The 26,831-nt window shown below is 45.6% G+C and overlaps 2 protein-coding genes across 5 annotated transcripts in view; one reads left to right on the top strand and one right to left on the bottom strand.

The window, feature by feature from the left end:
- Window positions 1–26,831, bottom strand: part of mcf2l2 (MCF.2 cell line derived transforming sequence-like 2) — a 146,332-nt gene that overhangs the window by 70,623 nt on the left and 48,878 nt on the right. For all 4 annotated transcript variants that reach the window (XR_008810062.1, XM_056277945.1, XM_056277946.1 and 1 more), the window contains exons 16-18: window positions 6,748–6,814; window positions 3,912–4,027; window positions 393–462 (exon numbers count right to left, since the gene is read on the bottom strand). Coding sequence is in view for 3 of the 4 variants with exons in the window: in XM_056277945.1 (XP_056133920.1) it covers window positions 393–462; window positions 3,912–4,027; window positions 6,748–6,814 (253 nt within the window). In the remaining variant the exon portion in view is untranslated. The remainder of the gene's footprint in view (window positions 1–392; window positions 463–3,911; window positions 4,028–6,747; window positions 6,815–26,831) is intronic.
- LOC130110765 (lactosylceramide 1,3-N-acetyl-beta-D-glucosaminyltransferase A-like) lies at window positions 14,074–26,023 on the top strand. The gene is made up of 2 exons (XM_056277947.1): window positions 14,074–14,539; window positions 21,774–26,023. Exon 2 carries the CDS (start codon window positions 22,394–22,396, stop codon window positions 23,606–23,608), a length of 1,215 nt encoding a protein of 404 aa, XP_056133922.1. The 5' UTR covers window positions 14,074–14,539; window positions 21,774–22,393; the 3' UTR covers window positions 23,609–26,023.

A 26,831-nucleotide genomic window follows, 5' to 3' on the forward strand; every position in this document is an offset into this window, starting at 1 on the left:
TCTTGAGTTCTTGACACCTTGAAGTCTTGGACTCGACTTGGACTCGCTAAGCTTTGGTTTCTTGAGTCAGACTCAACCCCTAAAGGCTTGCTTGGTCTGGACATGGAGTCTTGCCTTGGGTGGTCTTGACGGGGTCGGGCCCCTTTAGTCGAGCGGTTAGCGATGTCGCCTCGTGGTGCAGTACAACCCCTGGGTGGTCTTGACTGTAAGGCTACCAGTAAGCCTTGTTTCGCAAGTACGTTTCTATTAGTCTCACAGTACCGCTTCTATTTTGCGCAAAACTGCAATGGAAACCCGCCTAATGATGCAGTGGCCAGTAGGCAGACCTCTGACGAGTTGGAGCTGGCTAGCTCCCTCTTTCACTCATTCATTCATTCAGTCTTTCCTCTCACCCTTTTCAGAAAGCATGTTCCCACCAGCTCTGGTTTTTCTGCACAGTTCTCCAGCTCCTTTAGAAATGTCCTGCAGGTAATTCACAAATCAAAAAATAGAAAAAGAAAAGATATTAATGACAACAATATCCCAGAAACATAAGGATACACGTCAAACCACCAGCAGGGGGCCAACGCCCAGTTGTAGGTTTTGATTTAAGACTTGCTTCATGCATTATAACTGTTACCAGTGCAATACGCTGCATTAATCCAAGAACAGAAGACAGAGAGGATAGCGACGACTAAAGTTTCATCGTTTTTCCTTTGCATTTACCAATTCCCTATGTCTCACAAAGAGAAGGGCAGAAGAAGACAAGGCACAGAAAAAAAAACTTGAAGAAGGAGGGGAGGGAAAGAAGTAAGCAAAGGTGCCCCGTCCCTGACCTTTGTGTTCTTCAGCGAGGCCCTAAGAGGAAAAAGCAAAAGGGAGAAGATGCATACAGGGAGAGTGACAGTGATGGAGAGGCTGGGGTAGAAAGAAAAGAGGACTGCTCGGTGTTGACCTTTGGGAGGTTTCCAGCCTGTCTGTCTGTGTGAAATGCTGCTGATGTCTCAATAATGTGTTGATCGCCCATTGTGTCAGATGAGTGTCTTATCAGGGTTTGGATTACTACCCTTTTGAGACGAGGTTGAATATTATCCATGTTTACCAGTGTGTGTGTGTGTGTGTGCCTCAAAATGAGGGCGTGCATGGTTTGTCTGGGAATGTAACTGGATACAGCTTAAAAGCTGCAAGCGAAGGTACACTAATACCAGACTACACACACACACACACACACACACACACACACACACACACACACACACACACACACACACACACACACACACACACACACACACAGAGTAACCCTACACCAGCAGAGGAGTCCTGATTACTTACATGGAGGACATAACAGTGGCCTAACAGGACAATGGTTGTCCGTCACAGAAGGTTGTTGCCCCAGATACAAAAAGAAAACAGCAGAATAACACAATGACTGCTGACCACAGGGGGGGGTCTCTGCTCCGTGAACACCAAAGACAGTCCGAAATGCAGTTTCTGGTCCATCGATTACCAAATTAATTTCCTAATATGTCGAAAATACACAGCTCTTCCGAGGATGACAATGATGATGATGAGAACAGCGCGTCCTGTCTGGGTTCACAGGAGAAGACGTAATGCGGTTCAAGAGCTCTGGCTGTACTACAGTCATGAAAAGCACTCTACTAATGTTGCAATCAGAAGTTGAACGTTGCATTATTCTCATCTGGGGGACCCTGGGGGGATGAAACTGTCCAGGGGGCAGCACACATCTATTTAAATACATGTACTTGTTAGCATGACGAAGGTGAATACAGCTACCTGTGTGTGTGTGTGCTTAGCTGCCGGAAGCTATAGAAGCATTTTGACTGAGAAATTGCTTTGCACACGGATGAAAACATTACTTAAAAAAAAGAGCAGATGAGATAAAAGACACCATTTGTGTGTTTATACCCGTAGGTTTTAAGCTAGCTTTAAGCATTATTCAAGCAGTCTTTGTGTGAGCATGTAGTAGAGGGTAGCGTGATCCTCCCATGCACTACATCCCCCTGGCGAAACTCCTCACTGTCAGGTGAAAAGAAGCGGCTGGTGACTCCACATGTATCGGAGGAGGCGTGTGGTAGTCTGCAGCCCTCCCCGGATCGGCAGAGGGGGTGGAGCAGCGACCGGGACAGCTCAGAAGAGTGGCGTGATTAGCCAATTGAGGAGAAACAGAGGGGGAGGGGGAAGCAAAAAGAAAAAAGAGAAATAATTATGTGGCCTGTTCTTGAATCAAACAGAGAGGAAAAACGGACTGACACTGAAAACCAATAGCAGGATCCCTGTCATATACTCAAGGCTCAGCGTTTTCGGTTTTTACCGATTTTCACTGAAAAATACCCCCATTTTTAAACCGATTTTCACCCGAATTCTATGTTTCCAGGGATCCAAGAGTTGTTCCTGTTCGTGTGAGGTTATGTAACAGTGTCCTCTTGTGGAAAAATTTGGCATATTGGATGGCTTTGAAAAATAAAAACCGAAAACGCTGAGCCTTGCATATACTATACACCCCCTTTTAGGCATTCTTTTTATGTTCGACAGGACTTGAGATTTGTTCCAAGGCTACAGTACTGTAGATTAGGATCAAGTGATATATAACACACAAGGGGTGTGCTGCACATCTGGTGGTGATTTACTCGACCTACCCACTTTTTACACGAGAGGCTTGACTGCAAACTGTTGAGCAAATGGGAAGCAACTCAACCAGCTCGTGTGTGTGTATGTGTGTGTGTCTATCTATGACTGCATCCAGGAAGTAAAATAAAAAACCGCCGCAGTACATACAGGCTGCGTGGTACGGCTTGTCAGAGTGGGAAGATGGGGGAAAGATGGCTATCAAGATCACACGTTTGTGTGGGAAGAACAAAGAATTCGAGGAAACCACAAAATATCACAGATTTGATCTCAGCAGTGACAAAGCACGGCGAATAAATAAATTATTATTAGAGTACGACTTGTTTACCAGAGAACTTCTCGACAAAGTTTTTTTTTTTTTACTCTGCACATGTTCTCTTGTCTCGACTTGAGCCGAAAAATAAAAATGGAAAAAAAAATTATTTGAGGTATCATTTATCAATCCGTGTGATTTGTTTGCGGATGACAGCAGAGAGGTAGCAGGAGGAGCAGGCCTACAAAGCTACGCACAACTTTTACAACATTAACACGTTTAACCAGGAAACTCGGAGCAAAGAAGGAAACATGAGAACGTCACAGCGACATGACATATTCACATACTTGTACCTGGAACCCGCCACACAACATCCTGTTTCGTTTTTATTTTTTTGTTCACTAAGGCTTCAGCTGGAACATTTTGTGGTTTGGTTTGTAACGCGGACACACTCAAGGCATGTGAGTCAGTGGACACACCGGCATTTATTGAATCTCATGTGGAGCAATGATTCTCAAGCTAAGATTCCCCAAAATCTATCAAACAAAGAAAACAAAAACTACAACTTAATTGTGCTTATCTCAGTGTGTTTCTGTAAAACTGATTCTGAGCTGATAGCAAATCGCCAAAGACACTGGGATGGTAGATAGCTATAGTAGATAGATAGATAGACCTTTGCGTAAATCTATCTGGGGCTTTATAAAAGGTTGCTGGATGAAGTTTCTTCAACAGTCTTTCTGAACAAACTGAACAACAAGCAGAGCTGCACAGCAAAACAATGACAGCAGCCCTACCTGTAATACCAGCTTGTGGAGTAACACTTATAATACGTCCTCCTTTATTAATGAGAACAATCATCTTTCAGCAATGCAGGTCTGGGTATTGTATTCTATCGTTGGGGAAACTGCCCAACCTGATACTCTCTTCTTTTTTTGGGGGGGGGGGTTGGTTATCTTTATGTTGGGCTAGTAATATGACTGGTTTTGGTGTCATCTTATTGCAAGCCAAAAAAAAAATGCAATCCACCTACCTGTTGTGGAATTCATAAATCTCTGGCAAATTGCCAAACAACACATCTCTTTTATTGTCCAGTGAAGGGGGGATGAGGTGGCTAAGCTCCGAGTTGTCCAGCTCTGCAAAATAACCCTAGAGAGAGACAGCGACAGAGAGAGACAGAGAGAGAGATAGAGACAGATTTGGGGTGGCAGGGGGGAGTGTTATAAGGGGAGAGATAAGGAGGTAGGAAAGGGAGAGAAGAGTGAGTGGCAGAGGAACAGAGAGCAAGAGAGAGACAGACAGACAGACAGACAGACAGACAGACAGACAGACAGACAGACAGACAGACAGACAGACAGACAGAGAGAGGACAGATTTGGGGTGGCAGGGGGGAGTGTTACAAGGGGAGAGATAAGGAGGTGAGAAAGGGAGAGAAGAGTGAGTGGCAGAGGAACAGAGAGCAAGAGAGAGAGACGGATAGACAGAGAGACAGAGAGACAGAGAGAGGACAGATTTTGGTGGCAGGGGGGAGTGTTACAAGGGGAGAGATAAGGAGGTGAGAAAGGGAGAGAAGAAGAGTGAGTGGCAGAGGAACAGAGAGCAAGAGAAAGAGAGAGACACACACAGAGACAGAGAGAGACAGAGACAGAGAGAGGACAGATTTGGGGTGGCAGGGGGGAGTGTTAACAAGGGGAGAGATCAGGAGGTGAGAAAGGGAGAGAAGAAGAGTGAGTGGCAAAGGAACAGAGACAGAGAGACAGAGAAAAGGAGAGAGAAGAAGAGGATGAAAAAGTGACAGGGAGGAAGAAGATAATTAGAGTAGGGAGACAGTTGAAGAAAAACAGGGAGGGGAATGACAGAGAGACAGAACGGACGCATGGGAGAGGGAAGCAAAACACGAGAAATTATGAAGAGCAAGGGCGAAGAAGAGAGATAGAGTAAATAGAAAAGGTAGAGGAAATACAACAGACAGAGCAAAACGGGATCACTAGTTATTTCAATGACTGGGTGTGTCGGACAGTATCCCATCCCTCCATCTTTTCCACATCTGCAAGATTCCAGTCATCAAAATTATATAAACTCAATAATCTGTCATAGAGTAAAAGGCCTGAGGAAACAGAGTACATATTAAACAGAAAACTGAGTACATATTAAACAGGAAACTGAGTACACATTAAACATTAACCTACACTAGCAGCACACTGCTTTGTTCCCTGTAATCAGTATTAGAGCAAACCAGAAGGCTCGTATGCTATTCTGAATTGGTTTTGCAACACAAAAGAAAATCCAAATCACATATTCAACCGAGAAGGTATAATTTGGGTTGAAATGAGGTTTGTGTGCTAACTTCAAATATAGGGTTAGCGTATAAGACGGCTGAATTTTAAGACGAGACGCAAAGCTGCTTCTGCTGAATGGAGCTAAACTTGCTCATTGAAATTATAAATGCACGGACAGCAACACTATGGCTATGGATATCTGGATAGGACACTATTCCATCGCATCCTTATAACTCCCCCATGCTACATTTTAAAGCCAAGAGCCACTTATAAGGTCAAGAAGTAATATCTTTTATTGTTTAAGGCTATTGGGAGCAACAACAAAAAAAAGTTAGTGATTCAAGTACAAAATGGTTTTGACCTCATTAGAAGGTTCTTGTGAGGAAACTAAAGGCATTGAGAACGTGGTCGTGCTGCGTCCATAATTTGAAGGGAGATTTCCATACAAGCCAGCCTCCAATGCAGAGCTTAACGGTGTAAGTACAGGGATCTGGTTTGACTGATTTGACCACCTCTTACTCCTGCGGCATGTCAATTAGAGTCAAAACCTATATAAACTCGGGGCATCCGGGTGACGTGGCGGTCTATTCCGTTGCCTACCAACACGGGGATCAGTGGTTCGAATCCCCGTGTTACCTCCGGCTTGGTTGGGCGTCCCTACAGACACAATTGGCCGTGTCTGCAGGCGGGAAGCCGGATGTGGGTGCGTCCTGGTCGCTGCACTAGCGCCGCTACTGGTCGGTCGGGGCATGTGTTCAGCAAGGGAGGGGGAACTGGGGGAAATAGCGTGATCCTCCCACACGCTACGTCCCCCTGGTGAAACTCCTCACTGTCAGGTGAAAAGAAGCGGCTGGCGACTCCACATGTATTGGAGGAGGCATGTGGTAGTCTGCAGCCCTCCCCGGATCAGCAGAGGAGGTGGAGCAGAGATCGGGACGGCTCGGAAGAGTGGGGTAATTGGCCGGATACAACTGGGGAGAAAAAGGGGCAAACCCCCCCCCAAAAAAACAAAAAACAAACAAACAAAAAAACTATATAAACTCACACAGAGTGGGAAGGTTTGTCTGGTGCGAATATGTGGGTAGGTGCATGTATTATGTGCATGTATTATGCGGGTTTTGTGTGTGTGTGTGTGTGTGTGTGTGTGTGTGTGTGTGTGTGTGCTTGTCCGTGCATGTGCGTGTGTGTGATAAACTCAAGTCTTCTAAATTTATAGAAAAAAAAACTTTGTAAATCAGACAGGTCTGGGTCAGCATTTATAGCAATTACAAGGTGAATAAAATGATATGCTTTCCATTAAAACCAGCAGTCTGAGAGCAGGAGACCCAGTATAAGTAGTCTGGGTGGTGTGGTTGAGAGAGAAGTGGGGGGTGTCAGGAACAGGAATAGAAATTTGCCTCTCAAGCTGCAGCAGGTAAGCTAACTTTGGTCAAAGTTTGGCACTGAGCACGTGTTGGAAAAACATGGACAAGGTGCGCAGCGGATCCCGCCGCTCCTCAACAAGCTCCTTTAACGTTCGGAGGTGCGGCAGAGTAACGCAAAACGGGTGCTAGAACCCCTTCACTGCAACAGCCTGCAGACATACTGTACCTCCATGATGCTCTGCAGCTCCTCAACATACAGCCTCTCTGTTTCAATCAGCTCAGTCATAATATGCCTGGGGAGAAAGAGAGAGAGCGGGGGCGGCGGCAGGGGGGGACAAGCAGAAGAAAGAGAGATGAGGTCTCTTGATGCAAAGCCGATTATTGTGAAAACCATTCAGCTGAGCTTCACTTATGGTTCATTCATTTATTCAGCATGTCTGTGCTCAGTTTGAGGGGGATAATATGCAAGGGCAATGCGGGCAAGCAAAAAAAACAAAACAAAAAAAAACAACAACAACACATAAATCAGTGACCATTTTCAGACACAATACATTTGTCCCGTGGTGAGACGCTCTTTGGATAAGTGAGGGAAGCTTTTTGCCATCAGCACCAGTGTGCTGTGTGGCTCAGCTACTATTTGTCTAGGTTGTCCAATTCACAGACCCACCATATGGCTAATGACGACAACAAAACCCTAATGACCAACTTTCAGACTGCGTCACACGATAATGGTGAAACAATTGCTCCCCGTTTGAGAGGATATTGGCTTTGAGGTTTGTTTGTTTTTTGGTTTTTTGTTTTTGTATGAAATGAAAGTTCAGACTTTATAGTTCTTGTTTGATATCCCAGCAGACAAATGTTGTCTGGATGACACCATCAGAGAAGAGGTAAATCATGAAAAAAAAAAAACTGGGTCAGCGAAAGTCTTGAAAAGAACTTTGTAGATGGCTCCTGTTCTTCTTTGCAAAACCGAAACAGCAAGTGGGATGTGAAATACTCTCACACATGTAGAACAACTACCCAGAATCAATATAGAAATCAAAAGTCAGCTTTCAGCCTAGCTGGTAAATGCAAGAACCGTGATGAGTACTCGTTTGCTGCAGACATCAGACTTTTCAGTGTTAAAGCATATGTGAAACAGGAGCACCTGCCAAGCAAAACTGCTCTCTGCTAAAATTGAGATGCAGCATTGCCCGGGTCTCAAAACACACACACGTAGTTTACTGAGACCTGCACACAAATAGAAGCTGAGTGTAATGTTGAAGACTCACTGGGAAGTAACGGTCTATTGTGCTTGACAGAATTAATGCAAATAAAGAAGTGTTTAAACCAATCGCCGCCTTTTTCTGGCTATTACGAAAAATTAGGAAGAGGTACCAAAAAAAAAAAACTACTTCAGCAACACCTTGTGCAGCTAACTGGTCATCACCCTTTGCATGAACTGGCCATGTTATTTGTTCCACTTCATAAAAATGCACAAAAGAAAAGGGACAGCCCTCTATATCGGTGGTTTTCACCTCCACCTGTTGTATTCGGCACGCTGGTCATCTTACTAGTGCGGTTTTGGACCTGGAACAACAGCTGAATGAAGTTAACTATTCAGTCGAGTAGAAAACCAGCAGCATTGTGGGTCAGGGAGTGGTTTGAAAATCACAACGGTCTTTTTCACCCTGCCAATAACACCCCCTTTGGTAGGATTTATCCACGTCAGCCTTGTGGTCAAGACCACCTAACGCGACGCCAAGCCCAAACTAGTCCAAGACTTTGAGGTTGCAAGCCCAACTCAAGACTACTACTACTACTACTAATAACGACTACTACTACTACTAATACAATACTAATGGGGCCAAAACTTCTGTAAAGACTGATACCAGAACAGGGCGAGTCCAATTACACACCGTGACTGTAATCAGCAGTAGTTTATCATAGTAAAATTCAAATATTCACTACATACATTTTCATTTAGGCTTCCTTTTTCCTCCGCCAAGGAAAGAACGTTTTAGATTTGAGTTTTCCGATGTTTCAGAAATAAAAAGACTGGGTGTCTTTGCAAATCAGGGGGACTTTAATATTCTTTGAGTATTAAATTCTTGTCCTCAGCCAATCTCGAGTCCTCACTGTCCGAGTCGGGGTCAAGTCAGAGTCATCATGCGGCGAAGTCCGAGAGCAAATGGGGCTTTAAAAAGGCGAACCCGAGTCCGAGTCCAAACGTGAATACTACATCCTTAAGCCATCTCACCCTTCACCCCTGTCCTGATCCTATCCTGACATCACCACACAAAAATAAACAGATTCTTCAACACAACAGCTTGGCCCTTTAAATAAATCTGAAGCAACTAAACGCACTACACAATTTTTTATTTGTACAAAGGATGGGAGACAGGCTGCTGTTGCAAATGTCAACGTGACATGAATGCCACAAAGATCTTTGTAGCCATGTTGCATGCCCCTTCATAAATGCTGTGTCCAAAATCCTATTTGTTATAAAGAGCTCCCTATTTGCTATAGTGCACTATATTCAGATCTCTCCGTTTTGTTTGAGTGTTCGATTTCTAAATGTCAAATTTATTCACTTTTTAGTGCCCAATATAATTCCCACAATGCAACTGAAAAAGTAGTGTCCCAATGTACACTATTTTATGCAAGAAATACGACCATCCAGGGCATCCGGGTAGCGTAGCAATCTATTCCGTTGCCTACCAACACAGAGATCGCCAGTTCGAATCCCTGTGTCCTCACTGTCAGGTGAAAAGAAGCGGCTGGCGACCCCGCATGTAGCGGAGGAGGCATGTGGTAGTCTCCAGCCCTCCGCGGATCGGCAGAGGGGGTGGAGCAGTGACCAGGATGGCTCGGAAGAGTGGGGTGATTGGCCGGATACAACTGGGGAGAAAAGGCGGGGTGGGAGAGAAATACCACCATCCAATGCTTCTCTACAGTAGCTTTTTGAGAGTTTCATATGTAGGGAATAGTGAATGAGTGGACGAAGAGACAATTCCTGAAACAGTTAAAGTCTGTCTACTCTGTACATTACCATAACTTGTAGAATATCCGCTACGTGTCGCCATTTTAACATCGGATGACTCTGAGCAAGTTAGGGCAAACTAGCGTGGTTTAGCATGCTTCCGATTCTTCCAGAAACCTACAGTCTGGTTCACATCGGAAAAATCCACATGAACCTGTCACCCTTCGAAGCTGGTTCGACCAGCATGCCATATATTACGCGCACATTACCCCACCTGCCAAACTGGAGAGGAGTCCCCTGCAGTCATAAAACCGAGCATCCTGGTCAAAGCAAATATTTTCAGACATTAATGGTCCATTTAATGTGCCCATTTGCATGGGGTTTGAGGTTCTGCACTTAATATGCCATCACGAGCCCACGGGGACGTGCCGAGAGCTTGTTTGAGCTACCCGGCCATTTTATACGTCAATAAAGCTCCAACCATATGCATCAGGCACTCCCATAGGCCCGCCATACAGCTGTCCCATCACACACGCACACATCATACGAGGATATGGACGACTGAGGTATGGGAGGGATGAATCAATAAATCTATGTGTGTGTGTGCGTGTGTGTGTGTGTTCACTATGTGTCAAACCTGGTTTTTGATTGTTTCGATTGCATAGGATTCATTTCACTGGAACGAAAGCCGGCCTTTTCAGAAGATTTGCGCGTGCGCGTGTGTGTGTGTGTGACAGTTATGGACAAGAATCCATATTCGTTTATCAAATGACTAAGCAATTTCTAGCTAACTTACATTAAATCATCTACTTCAGTGTTCTTTCACGATTTGTCATCAGACACCTAAATGCGTGTGTGCATGTGTTTGTGTGACAGAGACCGAGAGAGGGGGGGTGGGGGGTGGGGAATGAGAAAAATTGTGTTTGCCCCGTGTGCCTGTGTGCACATGGGTGTGCGTGGAATGTGTGTGTGTGTGTAATTTACATGTTTTTTACAGGACAGTGCCCCACAAACTGGCTTGCCTGCATGCTCTGCGCCTGCAGGATAATGGCTGGGGAAGATTATGTTTCTTTCACACCTTCCCCCGATTTTGCTTACAGCACACATGCTTGGCCTAGTTCCCACGGGCCGGCCTGCTGTGACAACTTAGCCAGTGGCACTTCACCGTGGATCTAGGCAGACCACTAGTCTGCAAAAACGGAGGGGGGGGGGGGGGGGGACAAATACAGAAAAAAAGGAAATGGCTATAATAGGCATGCTGTAGCTGAACCACTTAAGTCTAATTCTGTTATGACGGAAAGCTCACACATGTGCACAAGAACACACTGGGATGGTCTTGTGAGTTCCTGGTTGCGTTGCAGTATGGCTGCCATATGCAGCGGTACGGTCTCGGGACTCCAACAGGCAGGGGCATATGTACATGACTACGACATTATGTACATGCCCTCAAACCATAAACCTACTTTGATGCTCGCATAGGGCAGAGAGAGTTTGAAAAAAGGAAAAAAATCAACATTGTGATATTATATATATTGTGATGTGTTACATTTCAAAGCCCCATTTGCACAAAATGCATCAGTCTCGTAATGATTAGGGTGACTTTGGACGGGGCAGTAAGGTGGATGTCAAAGAGATCTTTAAATTAGACTAAGTTATATTATTAATCAGATGTGCTAGAATAATTTTTCTTCGAGAATAGTCATAAAAAAAGCAGGGGCGTCCGGGTAGCGTGGCGGTCTATACTGTTGCCTACCAACATGGGGCTCACCGGTTCGAGACCCCGTGTTCCTTCCAGCTTGGTTGGGCATCCCTAGAGACACAATTGGCCATGTCTGCGGGTGAGAAGCCCGATGTGGGTATGTGCTCCGGTCGCTGCACTAGCGCCTCCTCTTGTCGGTTGGGGCGACAAGGGGGGAGGGGGACCTGGAGGGGAATAGCGTGACCCTCCCACGGGCTACGTCCCCCTGGTGAAACTCCTCACTGGCAGGTGAAAAGAAGCGGCTGGTGACTCCACATGTATTGCAGGAGGCATGTGGGAGTCTGCAGCCCTCCCTGGATCGGCAGAGGGGTTGGAGCAGCGACCGGGACGGCTCAGAAAATAGGGTAGTTAGCCAGGTACAATTGGGGGGGGGGGGGACTCCAAAAAAAAACAACAAAAAAAACAGAATAGATTTAAAAGAATAAGAGTTTTGGCCTAACGTGACTGATGTCCCCAATTAGCTGTACACTGCATCCGCTGCAATGCGACTGCTGCACATGCGCATCTGGAACAACACATTATTCAGCCCTAATGGTGCACGTAGGCATAATCAAAACCATCTTGCTAATGCGACTCAAATGATACACACCCAGCATGGATCAGTTGATGTGATTTAAAAGACACACACAAGTTATCTTCCCTGACTAAATGGTTACGTAATGGATAGTGGTAGTCGGTATATGGCAAAATCCTTAAATTACCCTTTGCTTCATGGCCTTAAAGATGTAATCATACTTTTAATTTCTTTCCGCTCATATCAAAATGCCATATGATACCATTTTCGGTTGGCATTTTCATAACAGCAGAAGCCATTCGAAGTATTAGCATTCTGTTGCTCCTCTATCTGCTATTTGTGTGTGGGGGGGGGGGGTTTCTGCCCAAGTGTATCCGGCCAATTACCCCACTCTCCTGAGCCGTCCCGGTCGCTGCTCCACCCCCTCTGCCGATCCAGGGAGGGCTGCAGACTACCACATGCCTCCTCCGATACATGTGGAGTCGCCGGCCGCTTCTTTCCACCTGACAGTGAGGAGTTTCACCAGGGGGATGTAGCACATGGGAGGATCACGCTATTCCCCCCCAATCCCCCCCCCCGAACAGGCACCCTGACCAACCAGAGGAGGCGCTAGAGCAGCGCCCAAGATGCATACCCATATTCGGCTTCCCACCTGCAGACATGGCCAATTGTGTCTGTAGGGATGCCCGACCAAGCCCGAGGTAACACGGGGATTCAAACCGCCGATCCCCGTGTTGGTAGGCAACAGAATAGACTGCTACGCTACCCGGACGTCTCCCTCTGTCTGCTATTCTTAATTGGTGCTGGCGGGGTCTGGCATTCCCTCCAAGTGTTCAATATAATGGCACCCACACAGGATATACGTCAAGTCTTGAACAAAAGGAAAAGAAGAGGAAGAAGAAGATGACACATGCATGTTAAATGTGTGAAAGCAAGCAATAGGCGCTGAAATACAAAGCTAAACCTGATCCAGTGTTTACTTAGTTTTTATTAAAGGTTGAATATGGCTTGTTATGTTGCTCAATAATACTGTGTTGGGTAGCTGATCAGTCTTCTGTCTCCAAAATACACACTACGACTGGATTATACTGCCGGTTTTACAGCAGAATCTGTGACCACTGAAAAGTGTGACCTGCACATGAAAGCTCTCTGTGTGATCAGGGTCATGCTTGTTTTGAATGAAGCACCAGGACTTGCAGCATGAAAACAAACTATTATGATCACCAGATGATGGCAAAATCCAGCAAAACTGAGGCTATTATGGAATAAACACTTGATAAACACGTGCTCTTGGTTTTTTCTTCCTCCACTTTATTTTTTTTCCTTTTTTTTTATTTTTTATTTTTTACTGTATAGCTGTAGTTCTTTTATGATTAAGCAACAGCTCACTCCAGACCGTGGTATATTGTGACATAATCACAATATACCACGGTCTGGAGTGAGCTGTTGCTCTTATAAAACGGTTACCAAGTATGGAACTATGACAGACCCTTTTACTAACATGTTCCTACAGCATGTGCTAGCTAACTAGTTTGTTGGGCTAACTTTTCCCCCCACTCACAAGCGGACTGATACTGAATTGTGCAAAGGAATTACATGTCATCACCGTTGTATACGGTTATTATACCATGGCTAACAACCAATCAGATTGCTTAATTTCAGCTATCCGTTTTATAATGGCCTGTAAAGCACTTTGTAATTAGTTTTTTTGAAAAGGTCTATATAATGAATAAATATTATTGATTTTGATTTTTTTTGTATTTGCTGGCCTTCATTGAAGTGCTATTATAAGATCCAATAAATCCACTAAAAGGATTTACTCTAAATGCTAAACATCTGCTAAGCGTTTGTTTGTTTGTTTGCTTTCTCTCTCACCCGAAAGGAAAATGTCAAATATCCAAATCTCAACGACATTTACCCCTTTTTTCTAGAAACATGCTTTTAACTGATTCCCATTTGTGCGTAACGGCTCATGACTATGTTTTGATGCGGTTGATATGTACTTGTTAGTGTGAGTCTTCAATCATCCTCCTGGTGGGCAGCAAAAATCCCTCCCACCCACCCCCCCACACACACACATACATAGGAATTACCATCACAAAAACAAACAAACAAATAAATACATAAATAAAACCTCAGCAAGTACTTTCCTCCTCTCGTGAATTCACTCACAAGCTAGCAATACATAGCAGTACTGTACAGGAGCATGCACAGACAGGGAGGAATGAAGGGAGGGGAGGTATGGTTGGATCCGCCCCCTCCACCCCCACCCCCACAGACACACACAATACCACCCACTCACTCACTCTCCCTCGCTCGCTAACGCACTCCCAGTGAGACGTACATGGAGCGAGACAGAGCACAGAGGGAGGACGTTCAGGAAATCATGCTCTCCTCATCTGAGGGCTTCTGAAGAAAACTGCTGGCGGGGGGAAAAGTGTGGGAAAAAAAAGAAAAGAAGAGAAGAAAAGAAAAGGGAAAATCTGACGCCAGTAAAAAGAGAGAAGACGATATAGGAAGAAGGAAGAAAAAAGAAGAACTTAAGGGGGGAGACAGCCGGAGAAGCGAGGGGGGCAGAATTAACGACAGAGTTGAAGATACACAGATGTGAGAGAGAGAGAGAGAGAGAGAGAGAGAGAAAGAAAGAGAGAGAGAGAGAGAGAGAATTACGGACATACAGAAGTTTAAAAATTCTTTGCTGGAGCCAGAGGTCGACTCGACAGAAAGGATGACCTCACTGTACGTTTCATTTTAACGCGTGGATCTTACTTGCAAGCGACTTGGTAAGTCACACAGTTGTTTGTGTGTGTGTGTGTGTGTGTGTGTGGTGGCGGGTGGAGGGGGTGAGAGTATTTCTCCAACTGAGCCCTATAATACATTACAGTGTTCAAGGCTAAAGGTGTCAGTTTGCAAGTAGCAAACGGAGAGAAAGAAAGAGAGAGAGAGAAAGAGCGGGGGGGTCAAAAACTAGCACTGGGGGAAACTAGGGGGAAACGTCAAAATGATGGACACTGACAGATAAACACTCCTGAAACATAAACTACCTCACAGTGTCCCCCTGTCAAGCCAGCTCCAGAATTCCCCCAATATTTACAGCAAGCCTGCCGGGCTATGTCTCCTACCCCATAGACTCAGCAGGCCGGGTAGGTGGGAAGGAGGGAGAGGGAGAGAAAGAGAAAGAGAGAGCGAGAGAGAGAGAGAGAGATGCAGACAACACTCATTCAGCAACCTAACCACCGAAAGGAAAATAACTTTGGCCAGTTCGACTAGCAGATGTGGAAATGTCCCTTCTAAACATGGCTCCAGGATAAGCATGGCTTGTGCATCCTCAGTGGATGGGTTTTCTAAACAGATGTGGGAAAAGACCTTCAAAATGTGTTCATTTCACGCAGCAATGGCCAGCATGACGGAACAACTTAGAGACGCATTTCACTCCTTAAATATTTCCTTCTAAAGGCCGCAACACAGCGAGCCTCCCCCATGATGGATCTAATCAAAATCCCAGTTACACTCTACTGACTGCCTAACAGACATGTTTACGCATGTTAAATTACACACTCCAGTGATAGATAGAAATTATATCTGTATTTCACTTATATATATAAATCAATATACCATTCTATTTAGCATTACATTAATACATGTATGTAAAAAAATATGATCCGGATCACACTGTCCGTTTCGCCACACTAGACAGCTATGCACTGCTTGACTGAGTCATCATCAATTTACTTCTTAAAACAGGATTATGGACACAAAATCTGACACAAACCGAGGTCTACATCTATCTGTGCGAAAAGGTTGAGTGAGGTTAAGCCTAACTAGATTATAGAATCACATCTTCTAGTCTGCAGTCTGTGGTCACTTGACTCCAAACCGGTCGTCTTGACGTTACAGTAGTGTTTATTCATTCATTCATTTGTGTTAATTCATTCACAGCGTGGCCTATTTGCAGACTCCGATTCCATGAAATATTTGCGGCGTTAACTTAATTAAAGGCTAGAATGAGTTGGATTTGTCAGTTTTGGTTTACAAACACGAAATTCAACGTTGGCCCCTCCCCCCCGGGCTCAACGTCACCGGAAGGACACGCCCCCTGACCGCCGTTGCCAGAACACATCCCAGCGTTACAGGCCGAGTCCGCGTCGCTCCTCATCCCCATCCAGTCCCCTCAGTGCTCGCCGGCGGGTGGGAGCCAACCCCGGAGTCACCCTTATTTTGGGATAACAACGAGCTGCGTCCACTTGGCGTTTCGCCTCGCTATAGTTGCGTCTTTTTGGCGCTGTGTCCGCCATTGTCGCAGCTTCCTCTTGGATACGTGCTTGTGATCTCGATCTGGCAGCTGGTCGCTATGTTGTTATTGAGTGCCGCCCCGTACGCAGCAACATTTAAAAAAAAGACAGGGAAAATACAGGCAAAGGACAGGGTCTCTGCTATACAGACACCGCCACACACGTCTAGAGTAGTGGCTCGGAAGATTTTAGGAAAAATCCAAGTCATTGCACGTTTAAAAACGGAATAGACAATAGAATAACGTCTCCCAGTTTACAGCTCGTGGATAGCAGATCCCATTAGCAGACTTAATATTGGACAGAAGTCTTCTGTGTCCCGGAAACGCCGCCGAAATTGTGTCTGCGAATGACGTCATTGGCAGTCAGGCGCGGATCTACAGGGGTGGCAACAGGGGTGGCAGCTGCCACCTCTGGGACACAGTCTTGCCACCCCATTTATAAATCAGATAATATGTTTTTAAAGTATATTTTACGTACATGCATGGTGAAGGTCAACGAGACCCGCACCGAACTCATCTCAAACAGTAGAGAACAAAATACATTCGATGAAATCCGAGTTTTGAATAATAACACGTTTAGAATAATGTCCATCGCCCCCCCCCTCCTTGAACCTCATGCCATCCCTTTGCCGCCCCAGGAGAAAATCTCTAGATCCGCCACTGTTGGCAATGTGTGAATTGCTGTCTTATAAGGCCTGTGCGCAGCGTCGTTTAGTCCCGTTTTCTTATGCTGGGCCCACACTACATGATATGTTTGTCTTTCGCAGCAGTGGTGGCCATGTCAGATCAGGCAATCACAGTGCCATGCTTTTTTTGCCGCGAGACTGGCAACACTACAAGCATGACCCCGACCAGTGATCACATGCTGCCTTTCACGATCTTGTGCGAGTCCATAGGTCGTCGGAGAGGAGGGTCAAGAAGTTGTCAATCATGTGTCAACAACTGTGGGTGCTGTTGCGGCTAGTGCTACTGGGGAACGATAACCTAGCATAGCGTTTTGTTTTTTTTTCCCCCTTTATCTCCCCAATTGTACTTGGCCAATTACATCACTCTTCCGGGCCGTTCCGGTTGCTGCTCCGCCCCCTCTGCCGATCCGGGGAGGGCTGCAGTCTACCACATGCCTCCTCCGATACATGGGGAGTCGCCAGCCGCTTCTTTTCACCTGACAGTGAGGAGTTTCGCCAGGGGGACACAGCGCGTGGGAGGACCACGCTATCCCCCCCCCCTCGAACAAGCGCCCCGACCGACCAGAGGAGGCGCTAGTGCAGCGACCAGGACACACACCCACATCCGGCTTCCCACCCGCAGACACGGCCAATTGTGTCTGTAGGGACGCCCGACCAAGCCAGAGGTAACGCGGGGATTCGAACCGGCGATCCCCGTGTTGGTAGGCAAAGGAATAGACCCGCCATGCCATCCGGACACCCCCAACCCGGCACAGCTTAACCAGCTACTCACCGGGTTGCTGAAGTGCCTCCGCCATTTCTCGCCAACTGACTATAATAATAATAATAATATTAATAATAATTACATATTGCGCTTTTATGTCATGGTCCTCCCTCGAGGAAACGTCAAAAAGGCAGGGGTACTGTTGCCACTGTTCAATGAACCCGCCCTCGGTTTCATTGTTCGACCTGATAGTTGCCATGTATACATATGTGCGCCAGAGAGCACTGTCATCCTATTGGTCAACGTCAAGGAACACGTCATAGGAGACGTCAGACGAGGCAGGGAAATCCAAAAAATTCTGACATGCTAGACTTTTCATTGGGGCGTCGTGGGACGCCATTATGTCACACTACACGGGGTAAAGACGTCCATTCGTCGTCGGACCCGACACTGGAATCTGCCGAAAACAACAAAAATCCTGTCAAATCGGGTTGAATTTGTGTATCCCTGGCATTATACAATCTAGCCTACATCTATGTAGCCCCCTGAAGGTAGCAGCAAACCAGGGAGTAAGGGCGGTGTATTTCACATTCATTGGTTGTCTGCCAGTGACGTCACCGGCTTACACAACCTCAGTGGCCGACGCCGGCGAAGACAGAAGACTTGCTCAATATTGTGGCTGCTAATGGAGCATTAACCCTACAACATCTGTATACAGACGATGTTGAAAATTGTGATTGTTTCCCCTTAAGTGAACTAGAGAGGTAATCATAAAAGGGATATCAAGAGATCTGCAGCCAATACAGAGGTGTTCTTGTGTTTTCACGGCAACATTTAAGCAGACCTATTGCTTTTTGAACCACCAGTCTGGCTGTGGTTTGATGGTGAAAAGCCATCTTGCCTGTCTGGAGACGAACAGCTGGGCAGCCAACCCCCTCATGATGTGTGTGGTCACAGGACTTCCTGTGTGTCGAGCCTAGCTAGCCACATGTTGTCAGAGCAGCCCATTGTTGAGTAACCCAAGTGTTCAGTCAAAATATGCTACCGTGGAAATATGTGTTAAACCTATTGTGTGGCAATGATACACTGACATCAGCAGCTTTCGTGGACAGGGACTCTGCCAGGCTAAAGCCCCTCTATTATGGCGCTGTGCTGGGTCTGCATTTACATTCACCTAGCCCTAACAAGAGTTGAATTAGCTAACGTGATTGACAGGGCATTCTAGAGAGGTCATCTCAGGGCCACGAACAGTTTGAAATATAAACTGTGTCAGTATTTACAGTTGGATGGTTTTTATCACTTGTGAACAGGTGCCGAAAAATGTGTTTTTGGTGCCATGCCACTCCCGCTTTGGACCCAGTTTGATTTGCCGTGCAAGCTGATATGGCTGATAAAACCTGTTGCTTGAGTACATTATCCGGACTACTCATTAAGTGCTATTTCTAAACACCGAGCCTATGCTTGTTTATAGCTGCCCTTTTAAACTGTATACTTAAAACAGGAAAGACATGCTAATGTGACTGACGAGGCATTTAAGTACGGTTGTCACTGTTGTCAGTTTAACAACACCTGTGTTTTTGATAAAAGTAGACACATTTTATGTAAAAATGTGGAGGGAAAGACGAGCTCACACATTTTAGTCTATACTTCCTTTCCATGTGATTTCACACCTGCACACAACTTCCATCGTGATGCAAACCAACCACAGTGAGCGGGTGGGTTGGTTCAGTCGACAGAGAACTGATGAAATCGGGGGTTGTGTTTTTTTTTAATGTAGTTGGTGAAAAGGATCCCCACTCTGTCACAGTACAATGTCATGTGCACCTCTTTTGGTATGAATGACAACATAACAAAAAGAAAAGCTGTACCAGAAGATTGCACTACGGTGGAGTTTGTGTGTGTGTGTGTGAGAGAGAGAGAGAGAGAGAGAGAGAGAGAGAGAGAGAGAGAGAGAGAGAGAGAGAGAGAGAGAGAGAGAGAGAGAGAGAGAGAGAGAGAAAGAGCAAAAGACACGAAGAGAAAGTGAGACAGCTTGTTCACCTGCTCTACTCTGTTGTCCAAAATGTGTTAAGGCAACAGACGGTCGGTCTATTCATCTGAGGGCAGGTTGTTTTATGCAATTTAACAACAGGGCAGCTAGAGATGACCCTTTCCTCTGCTGTTTGGACCGAAAGGCAACTCATCCAAAATTGCGGCCTGCAAGTTAAAACCATTCTCGTAATTCTGTGCAGGGTTGAGAATGTGACACAGACAGACAGACAGACAGACAGACAGACAGACAGACAGACAGACAGACAGACAGATAGACAGATAGACAGATAGATAGATAGATAGATAGATAGATAGATAGATAGATAGATAGATAGATAGATAGATAGATAGATAGATAGACAGACAGACAGACAGACAGACAGATAGATAGATAGATAGATAGATAGATAGATAGATAGATAGATAGATAGACATTCCATTACATAAAGATGTTAAAAGACGTACATAAATTACGTTTTGGCAGCCTTTTTGTTCGTAGAAGAAATTAGTTTTACGTGTTGTTCAATTTCTGTCAGGGGAAAAAAAAAACAAACAAGAAAAGGAAAAAGGAAAAGGAAAAGGAAAAGGTTTTTTTGTAGATAAGAAGTCGTTGCTCTGTCACGTGGAGACGCCACGCGTCACCGCCCGAGGCGACGTTGCCGGCAAATCCAACGGACGCAAAAAAAAAAAAAAAAAAAATCAAACGGAAGCGCAACTTAAACGGTGGAGGTGGAGGAGCTCAAGCAGGAGTCGTGACAACTTTCTCTTTCGGTTACACTCCTTCCGCCATCACCACAACAAAAAACCGCGCAGCGGAAGTGCGTCACTGCAAACCCGCACTGAGGAAACAGCGGCTGTAACCCAACGTCCCAGCTAGCTCAATACGGGGAATTATGTATCCCCCTAACTAACGGGTCTGTCCCTTTAGCCGAGCGGTTAGTGACGTCGCCTTGTGGTGCGGTACACCCAGTATCGAATCCCGCACCGGGCAAGAAAATAGCCGGTTACACTAAGCGGTTTAAATCCTCAACAGCGTTTCCAACTCTCCGTGAGTAACCAGTATTCCGTGGAAAATCGGACGGATTAGACGGCCATTGATTTCAGTTTCTGTCCGGGGATTTTATATCGCCGTCGACTTTCGGCGGATTTGCGCGATTGGTCTGATTAGCCAAGTTAAAATAACACGCCCCTGTTCGCTTGTATTGTCCCCAGTTGGGACAGTTTTGTTTTCCGTTGTTGTTTTTTTTTGCCGCTCTTTTTGCTGATTCGTTTAAAACGTGTCCGGTGACGGAAACGGATTTTACCGTGGCCGGTCAAAATGGCCGCCCGCGGTTTTTAAACTCGATATTCTGTCAAGATAAACACCCAGTTGAGTTATTAATCCATTACATGCGTTAGTACTATGTCTGTTATGGAACTAACTGACACCAAAATTAACATTTTAACAACTATAATACTACTGTTAAACAATTTAAACTTCAGCGACGTGGTCTAACTTGAATAGCAAAATTGAAAAAGTGAAAATATTACCTGAAAAACAAAACGGAAAACACATATTGCTAATCTAACAAACGTAACAAGGCCTATAAAACGTGAAATGTAAAAAAAAACGGAAAATATTAAAAGTCATAAACAACTACCGGAACTTAAAAACTACTAGAACCGTGGGCAGTTTTTAAACTCTATATTCTGTCAAGATAAACATCCAGCTGACATATTAATGTATTACACTTGTTAGTATGTCTGTTATGAAACTAATTGACACCAAAATTAACTTTTAATACTGTGGATAAGAAGACACGCTGGCCGCTGGCTGGCGGGTCTGACCCTTTAGTCGAGCGGTTAGCGATGCCTCCTGCGGTGCGGGCGGTACGGGTTCGCTTCCCGGCCGCGGCAGTTACTGTGGTTGCGTTGCCCCCCGCAGCGAATTCGGGGGGCAGCTCGGCGGGAGCGTCACAGCCGGGACGCGAAATCGACTTTCCCGTACCGCGGGCGACATCGTTAATCAGTCGACTAAAGGGTCCGGCCCTTAAAGCCCTTGGCTAACGTGTCTACTTATTCGTGCACGTTACACTACTTAGCTTGCTCCCACCGTGACCCTACACAAGACGAATGAATGTTTTGCTGCCCAATGGAGGAAAAAATGAATTAAGAAAAAATTTAGAGCACATTCAGAGCACCTAGAAGAACTACTGGTAGTTTGAATTGTGCTTAATGAGATAATTCTTAAATTGAGCATTATTTAGGCCAAGAAAGCGAAACCTACATATGAAGAATATAATCGTTTTCTTTCTGTCCTTTTACAGATATACTGTGGTCCTATAACATGTCAGACCCCACAGCGCAGTGACCTGATAGGAGGAGGAGGAGGGGGAAGGACGAGGAATGGGTGTGCAACGAAAGGGAGGAAGAGGAGCAGGGAAATGGTAACCAGGAGGTTTTTGAACTAAAAGGGCGGACTATGTACACATTTCTCTGAACGCTGAACATGAGAGTACGTAGACGTCCATTTAAACCGTGGAGAAAGATTGATAACAGAGCACCCAGACTGCTGAGGGGCCTAAGAGAAGCCTACTGGACTTGACGGTAACAGAGAGAAATCGCACGAGCAGGGGGAGGAAGAGGAGGAGAAAATAGGGGAGTAAGGAATGAGGACAAAAAGTGTGAACAAGATAAGGAGGGGTTAAACAGACGAGGGAAGAGAAAGATAGGCACTGAAATCCTACAATCCAAACATTCGGGGGATTTACAAATTTAAAAGAAGGGGGGATGAAATTATTCATGCTGCACCATCAGAAAGTAGAGAAGAGTCATTAAGGGATTTTTAATAAGGAGGGTAAGAAGTAGCATAGCTACGAGAGGAGAAAGATCATTTTCAAGCAGATTTTTTTTTGTTCATCAGCAAGTGTCATCGACAGAAGAGGAGATGTTTATGAATTTCAGGAGAATCCACAAATGTCAGTGTGTGCAGCTGCTGACCACCGGCCTAGTGTTGTGTGTGGTGATGGTTTGCTGGGAACAGCTGGACCACCATGTGGTCAGCCACATGAGGTCCTACACCTACCGCTACCTGGTTAATAGCTACGACTTCATCAACACCTCCTTCGCTATCAATCCCCTTCATCTTCAGCATGGAGACGCCAACTCCGAGTTTGCGATGGGCAGGGTGACAAACTATCCGTATCTCATCAACCATCCAAATAAATGCATGCGCAGCAGCGACATCCATGGTGGAGACAGGAAAGGAAAAGATGATGTGCTTCTGCTTCTCTTCGTGAAATCGTCGCCGGAGAACTTCGAACGGCGGCAGGCCATAAGGGACACCTGGGGGAATGAGAGCTACATTCGGTTGAAGCTGGGCGAGAGCGTGAGGGTGGTGTTTGCCCTTGGCGTGCACCCGGATGCACAGCAGAGACCCAGTGTGCAGAGCAAGCTCCTCGAGGAGGACCAGGCCAATGGAGACCTGATCCAGCAGGACTTTGTGGACACCTTCCACAACCTGACCCAGAAACTGATCCTCCAGTTCCATTGGGGCCACCTGTACTGCGCCCACGCTCACTTCTTCATGACAGCTGACGACGACATCTTTGTCCACGTGCCCAACTTGGTGAAGTACCTGCGGGACCTCCTTGCCACCCAGGCGGGGGCGAGGGACCTTTGGGTGGGGCATGTACACAGGGGAGCGCCTCCTAATCGGCGCAAGGACAGCAAATATTACGTTTCCAGTGAGCTGTACCCCTGGCCAGCCTACCCGGACTATACCGCTGGTGCCGGGTACGTGGTGTCAGGGGACGTGGCTGCTAAGATCTACCAGGCGACTCTCTTTCTCAACTCTTCCATGTATATAGATGACGTCTTCATGGGAATATGTGCCAACACCGCGGGGGTTTCCCCACAGGAGCATGTGTACTTCTCAGGAGAGGGCAAGGCGCCCTACCACCCCTGCATCTACAATCACATGATCACCTCGCACGGGCACGCTAAGGATGTGCGCTCTGTGTGGCGAGCTGCTACGGACCCCGGACTTCACAGCCTCTCATCTGGATTTACGAGTGAACTGTACTGCACCGCAGTGAGAGTAATGCTGCTCTGCCGGCCGTATTACCAGAACACCTATCCTTGTATGGCAGCATTCACATAAAGGACCACAGAATACAAAACATGTCACACATGCCTCACATACCACACACTCACACATAAATTGGCATACTGACCTCTATATGCATGTACAGCACGCTCAAGTTTATACACACACAAATGAAAAATACACCCATGGATGACGCAGTGTTGCCAGCCCCCCCCCCCCCCGTTTTCCTATATTTCAGTGTTTACTGTTGTGTGTTTGCCCTGTTGGATTAAGGATTAAAGACCAAAGCCATTCTGTCAAGACATTCACCTTCCTAGTCTTTCTTCGTCAGGAGGATCTGCTTTCACTCCGCGTTACAGCCACAAGGGAAAGAGATCAGTCAAACCTGTTCCAGTCATATTTACCCAAATGTGTGTGTCTACAAGCTACGAATACACACACTGGTTAAACAAGCGCCAGCAAACAACTGAGTTTTACCTCCAGCTGGTATGTCTCTTCAATTAAACTACAGACACAAAGACAGCCAGCCTGTCCTCTATCAGTATTTTCCTTTTTTGAAAAAGACTTTTGCTCTTGAAATTAAATTGTGTAGGCTCTGTCACTGTGAATAAAAAGTGTAAGGAAGTCAGATTTATGTTCCACTTGACCTATTTTAGACCTCAGTGCATCTGTCTGCATGTGGCTGTGATGATGCTGAAATAACTGCTGGTGCTGTTTGACACAAGCTTAACACATTACCATACAACACTCTCGTGGGTCCCCAACCTACAAAGCACCCACTCCAAAATTTACATTTTTTTTCTTTTTTTTCTTTCGCTAACGCTTGTCATGTCACATTGTGGTAAAATTGTATGCATTGCTGCTTGACAGAATCACACGGAGGCGGCCCAATAACAGTCTGGTAGATTTCCTGGTTTTATATGCATTGTGGTTTCTTTGTAACTTTGCCGTGAAGGAGGGAAGGGTGTGGGTGTGGAGGGGGGTACATCTGGAGTCAAAGTACATGCCAAATATGATGTTGGAAATAGTATCAGTTAACATTTCACAATCTCTGGTGTATGATCCGGACGAGACCAAAGCTGGCTGCTACTTCCATTTCCCCAGATAACACTGTTCAAGCCAGCAGCATTTCCTGCACAACACGTCAGCCCATCTCAGCGACAAAGCACCCAGCCTGACTGCAATGGTTAAATAAATGATACCAGATGGAAAGAGAAAATAAACCCTGCGTGCCTAGAACTGCGGCCCTAGAGAAATGCCAGCAAAGAATAAAGACTGACACACCTAAGTCAGACCTTGAACTGAAAAAGCTTTAGCTGTTTTAGCTTTGTGATGCTTCGGACACTGTTGCGCTTGATGAAAATCTGACATCAGCTGCGACTTGACATGTCTGATAAAATTTTAAATTCATTTGGGAAACTCCTAATCTCGCATTTGAGCGACTTCAACTTTCTTTTCCTTGTGAGGAGCTTAAGTAGTGCTGGACAACATGGAAAATATCACGATAATCATGGGGAATTCCCTCCCCCTTTTTTCTCCCCAGTTGTACTTGGCCAATTATCCTATTTTCCGAGCTGCCCCGGTTGCTTCACCACCCCCTCTGCCAATCCGGGGAGGGCTGCAGACTACCACATGCCTCCCCCGATACATGTGGAGTCGCCAGCTGCTTCTTTTCACCCGACAGTGAGGAGTTTCGCCAGGGAGACGTAGCGCGTGGGAGGATCACGCTATCCCCCCACCCTGAACAGGTGCCCCAACTGACCAGAGGAGGCGCTAGTGCAGCGGCCAGGAGACATACTACATCCGGCTTCCCACCCGCAGACATGGCCAATTGTGTCTGTAGGGACGCCCTGACCAAGCCGGAGGTAACACGGGGATTTGAACCTGCGATCCCCGTGTTGGTAGGCAAAGGAATAGCCCGTCATGCTACCTGGCCGCCAATCATAGGGAATTTTACACAATATCAACATATCTGCTTACATATGGAGAAAACACCGGGTTTAAGAGTCCAGCTGAAGCTTATCACCTTTAAACTGTTTGGTAATGTGAAATATATCAACACTAGCTTTGAGATAATACTCCCTGAAATACTTAAGACTTCCTTTTGTGAGAAGTTTTAGGGATTCTTGCTATGATTAGACAACCGCCATCCAAATTTCATCCGGATACAATACCACTGGGGGGGAAAAATGGTAAAGGGTAGTACTGAAATTGATAAAACTGAATTATTGCCCAGCCCGAAGCTTAAGCAGCTGCAAACGGGGGAACACCAACGGCAAGATGAGCCGAATGAGGTTGTTTTACGGATGCTTTGTTTGGCCTGGTAAGTCCTTGGCAGCACGACTCCTGCAGTAGTAGCTGTAACAGCATTTGGTCAGACAGACAAGGCAGGCAGGAAGAGAATTATCTTATAAAATTACATTATAAAATTACATGATGAAATTATATTTTAAAATTACATTATGAAATTAAATTTTTGCTCCCCTCCTTTCTGACCAGGCTCTTGTCAAAACACTAACTCAGTTTATGGTCATTGTGTTCATTCAGTTCATCTTGAGCATTTCCTATACGGTACATCACATACAGTATGTACCAGTCAACGTCAGTCTCGAGTAATCATCTTCACTCGACAGAAAGATGACGCCTCACATGTGCAGCTAAACAGCAACCCATTTAATTCATTCGTATCTCGCTTTCTGAGAAGTCATAAGTGTTCTACGTGACGACAGAACAAATAATTACGATGATGAGACAGAATAGAAAATTAAGGGCATCAAAAATATTACTATACCATAAAGCTGCGCAATATATCGAAATAATTTTGATATGGCGATATGAAAGTAGATATTGTCTGGGACTTTGGTTGTGGTGATATGGTGACGCAACTTAAATGTTGTCATTCCCTGGTCTAAACAGCTGCATGACAGTACAGCAATGCAATTTTCTGAACCCGTTCAACTGTTTTAGCTGGGTGAAATGAACAGCGAATGTCTCTACCTGCTTCACAACACTAATGATCCTTCATCAACATTTTCTTATTAAAGCACCAATAGCCATCCACAAAATACCATCACATGATCAATATCATGGTATTTAGTCAAAAATATTGTGATATTAGACTCTGTCAATATCTCCCAGCCCTACCATACAAAGATATTACCATATATAGCCTGGATTTCTCCTACCCTCTCCCATCTTGGTCTAGAGTAAATTTCCTCTTTTCTCAGGTCAAAGACAGTTGAATCAGTTCATCGGGATACAGCGTTTGACAGATACG

This window comes from Lampris incognitus, chromosome 3 (genome assembly GCF_029633865.1).
Source record: "Lampris incognitus isolate fLamInc1 chromosome 3, fLamInc1.hap2, whole genome shotgun sequence".
NCBI classification, from domain to species: Eukaryota; Metazoa; Chordata; class Actinopteri; order Lampriformes; family Lampridae; genus Lampris; species Lampris incognitus.